The sequence below is a fragment of the Sinocyclocheilus anshuiensis genome, unplaced genomic scaffold, assembly GCF_001515605.1.
Source record: "Sinocyclocheilus anshuiensis isolate Anshui unplaced genomic scaffold, SAMN03320099.WGS_v1.1 scaffold953, whole genome shotgun sequence".
Taxonomy (NCBI): domain Eukaryota; kingdom Metazoa; phylum Chordata; class Actinopteri; order Cypriniformes; family Cyprinidae; genus Sinocyclocheilus; species Sinocyclocheilus anshuiensis.
The window spans coordinates 47,223-51,535 of record NW_015555760.1 but is presented as its reverse complement, the minus strand read 5'-3'; the positions used below and the strand labels follow the sequence as shown (position 1 = coordinate 51,535).

The window sequence follows — 4,313 nt, the reverse complement described above, 5'->3', positions numbered from 1 at the left end:
GTCAAAACTGAAATTTCCTGGCTTTTTTCACGATTACTGAGGTCTAGGGGCTATTTAACTACCATATAAGTTTCAAAATAGTCAGTACACAGTAAAAAGCACACAGCCTGCATAAAGTTCTAGCTATTTTTCACAAACTGTTGTGACTTCCGTAAAACGTTGACGTCAGAACTACACAGTCACCGCCTTCAGTCACCCCCCGCGAGCACCGCTTACAGTTAAAGACAAACTCACCGTGTCTATCTAGTCATGATGAAGATGTATTATATTCATTTCAATTTCAGCAGGCAGCTATTCAAAACCTAAAATAAAACTCCAGAAAGGTGTACAATATGGTACCTTTAAGAGTGCTTACTTCAGTCTCATCACTGACTCTGACCCTGGTTAAAGTGGCGTGAAAGTGTATGTAGAACTTTTGATTACCTGATGGGGCACAAAAATAGTGAGGTAAAAATGCAAGTAAAGTTTGAACACAGCTTTGTTTACAAGGTTTGATTTTGATATAAACCAAATGTCTGTAACAGACGACACAATTCAGTTGTGGTTCTAATTGACAAAAAGCAGTTGCAAACATTTTACAAGATGGACGTTCCTCTGCACCAATAAAATGTGCAACACTGTGTTTTACAACCAGATTATATTATATCTAAATATCTAAACTTACTTTGGAAAGTTTTTCTTGACATTGCACGATTTTGGGGCACCTAACTTCCTGAACATGATGAATGAAGGGATGCACTCTCTTCTGATATGACATGCTCTGTGTGAGAATGAGTACTAGTCAGTCAAAATATGTTAGACTCTCCACTGTATTCATTCAGTTACAGCAGCCAGGACTGTTGAACTCCAGGAAATACTTCAGCAACGGAATAATAAAAATTATAATATTATAATTATTATTGTGACGCACACGACTCCATAGCCGCACAGCTTACTAAACCCTAGCCTGACCTCACTGATGACCCCATCTTATGTTTTTTCCACTGATGTCAGTGATGTCCACTAGTAAGTGCGGAGCAGGAGTGATTGTAAACGGGAAATGTCTGTCTCTTCATTGCACTCATTGTGTGTTTTGCTTGGTTAACCTGTTTAACTTGTTTCAATGATAAAGAAAAGTATCACAATGTACACTATTGAATCTCTGTATTTTAGTATAAATGTCCCTAATGTGCTTTATCTCAATTTTAAGAAGGCAGTAATGTCTCCATTTCAGGCATTTATGTAGTTGTGTCTTTCTGTACACTTTATCTGTTAGTTTCGCACATCTCTGACATCCCTCCTGACTCGGTCAAAGGTCTCAAATTGTGTATATTGTCCTCCCTCTTTATCTGTCATGTGTACATGCATTAGCTCTGCATGTCACAGGTTTGTAGGTTTGCTCGGGTGTTGCTCAGAGTTTTACGAGCGACGTTCCCCCCGGACTCGCCCCTGTTCACTTTCTCTGCTTGACAAGCGACTTTGTCTCTTTCCAGCTGTTGTGGATCTTACTTTGTAGAGCTCTGATGTAAAATCAGACTTAAAAATGGGCTGTGCTATTGCCTTTTGCAGTTTGTTAACCTGCAAACTTTTCTTATGTTGTGCTAAACTACGTGACATGACCCTATAGTGATGAAGACCTGAGTTTAAGTTTAATCTTCACTTCAAGCCAAGCTGACAAAAGGTACGTTTTCTTTCTCACTTTTCATTTGCTCTATGAATAAGTATTTAGGAAACCAAAAGAAAGTGTTGAATTTATGGTCAGGAGTTCCTCGTTCATGACTGTTATAAACCTGCAAATGGACCATTTATGACCTACGATCGAGGTCTTTTTGCATCTGCTTTCATTTGCTGTATGTTAATGTTGGCATTAAAACATTTGTAATGGACATTTTATAGGCTAAAAGTTTTGTTACGTAGCTGAATGTATATTTTTACTTGTATTTTAATAATCTAATATAGTCTGTCATCTAATGCAAAGATGCTGAAAGGACGATTTAAATGGAACTCTGAATAAACATAACATCAGTGAAGAACTATTAGCTTTGTAGATCACACGTACCTAGAACTGAACTTATAACCTCTCGTATTAGCAGCTTTTGTCTTAATACAGGTTTAATACACCTTAGGCCTATTTCACATTGAACACAAAAGTGCTCGTGTGTGTGTGTTATGTGCTCTAGCTTGTTTCCTTATTTAGCTGTTCTGATTTCTGACGTATATCATGACAATTGTTGGCTCTTTTTACTTATATCAATTATTGTTATGCTCCTCATTTGGAAGGGTTTAAGAAATAATGTGAGTACTGATATGCAACACAAGAAAGAGTTTATCTGTCCGTCTGTAACCCTAAAAATAGAAAATAATGACTTAATTTTCCTCCTGAAATTATCCCAGGTTGGAGTCCTTCATTAAATCTAATTGAGACTACATGATAAAGAAATGAATAAAAGCTTCCAAGCAGTAATATTTCTATGATGTCATCACATTGCTCTGTCTTGCCATCCAATCACATGATTAGGGTATCATCATATTTTTGGGAATCAATAAATGTGCCATTTCCAGTAGATGCAGGAATGCACAGTTATGTCTGGCAACAAAATCCAGATGCATGAATCAAGTCTGCACATACGACGAAACCAAATTAGCCAGAAAGGAAATATTATGATCAGTAGATCTGCTGTACTACTAATCTTTTTCGTTAAGCAGCATATCAAGAACAGGGCCCAGCTGCCACAAGCTGTGTTAATGTGCTGTGACATGATTGAAGTGTTGTTTATGAAATGTGTTTGAGGGTCAATATGGCAATAACAACAGCTGTCATATAGTTTCTTAGGGAGGGAAAACTTGTAAAATAAGCACTAAAACCTTTACGGGGAAAGGAAAAAACCTAATGGATTTTAAATGTTGACAATATAACTAGTAATATGGATTGTTGTGTCATTGTTCCACGATGTGTGTTGATTTGCTAATATTAAATCAATGTATTGCTCTCTTCTTCACGCAGGTTTATCGGATTTCAGAATGGATGTTTGGTGTGGAAAGTCGCAGTAATGGCTGCGGTGATGCAAAACATCTCCGGGAGCAATGTGGAGGCCCAGCTGATCTATGCCATCACGCTGCCCGTCTCCTGTGCCATCATCCTGATCAACCTGCTCATCATCCTGTGCATCACCTGCAACCGGCAGCTTCACAACTCACAGAACTACTTCTTCCTGAGCCTGCTGGTGGCCGACATGTGCACCGGCGTGGTGCTTCCCTTCATCCCCTGGATGGGCCTAAACCGCCCTCTCAGCTTCTCGTCCTGCCTGCTGGTGCACATCTTTCCCAACTTTCTGTTCCTGGCCTTTCTCTTTAACCTGGTGCTGGTGCACTACGAGCGTTACAGGAGCATCGTGAGTCCGCTTCAGCGCGGACAGCTCTGGCTGCATCGGCGGTTCGCTCTGCCGCTGCTGGCTGTGTGGATGCTGCCGCTGCTGTTTGCACTGTTGCCTGCCTTTGGCTGGAACAACAAGGCTATTCACGATCGGAATGAGTGCTGTCCAATAACTAATAGCACGGTGCGCTCTAACTGTGTAGCGCTGTCTGGAGAGCGTTGCTGTACATACCGCAGTGTCTTTCCTAACGCTTTCATCTATTTGGAAGTATATGGTCTACTGGCACCCGCCATCCTCTCCATCGCTGCCATGACGTGCCGGGTGCTGTGGATCACACGAGAACAACTGAGGGACATCCAGCGTCTGCAGCGAGCCGTAGCAAACAGGGAATGCAGACGGAGAATGGAAATGCGTTACGCTTGTTGTGTGGCAGCCGTTTCCCTTGCCTTCCTGACCTGCTGGGTGCCCTACATCGTTTACACCCATGTAGGTGTGGAGTTTTTGCTCCGACGGGGAGGAAAGAGCAATCGCACTGGCCACATTGTGCTATCCTGTGTTGGCATCGGGGGCATTGCTGTCGTGCCTCTGCTTTTGGGACTCGCCAACAGGGAGTACACAGATCCGGTCAAGAAACTGTTCCGCAAACTGCGGCACCGCTACAGAAATACAAGTGTGCAAATGGACACTAGCCTTCAATTCAGTTGATCGGATTGACTTTTTGATTAATGTTTGTATTTATAATATTCAGCTAAAGATAACCTGTGAGCTGGGTTTCAGTGAAATGGTCTGTAGGATGCTAGATTGGATTTATTATGTACTGAATGTCAAGAAAAGCTTGAAATAATCTTTGTTCAGTGAGAGTGTTTGTGTAGACTCGTGAAGCAACTGCTGTCACACTTATCTACTATAGAGAAGAAGACTATATGTACACAAACCCATTTGAGTCTGTCTGAAGATGGA

General features: G+C 41.3%; 1 protein-coding gene across 1 annotated transcript; it reads left to right on the top strand.

Moving 5' to 3' along the window:
• The first annotated feature begins 1,588 nt into the window (after positions 1 to 1,588).
• LOC107673969 (G-protein coupled bile acid receptor 1-like) lies at positions 1,589 to 4,058 on the top strand. The gene is made up of 2 exons (XM_016467822.1): positions 1,589 to 1,660; positions 2,984 to 4,058. Exon 2 carries the CDS (start codon positions 3,030 to 3,032, stop codon positions 4,056 to 4,058), a length of 1,029 nt encoding a protein of 342 aa, XP_016323308.1. The 5' UTR covers positions 1,589 to 1,660; positions 2,984 to 3,029.
• Positions 4,059 to 4,313: the final 255 nt, after the last annotated feature.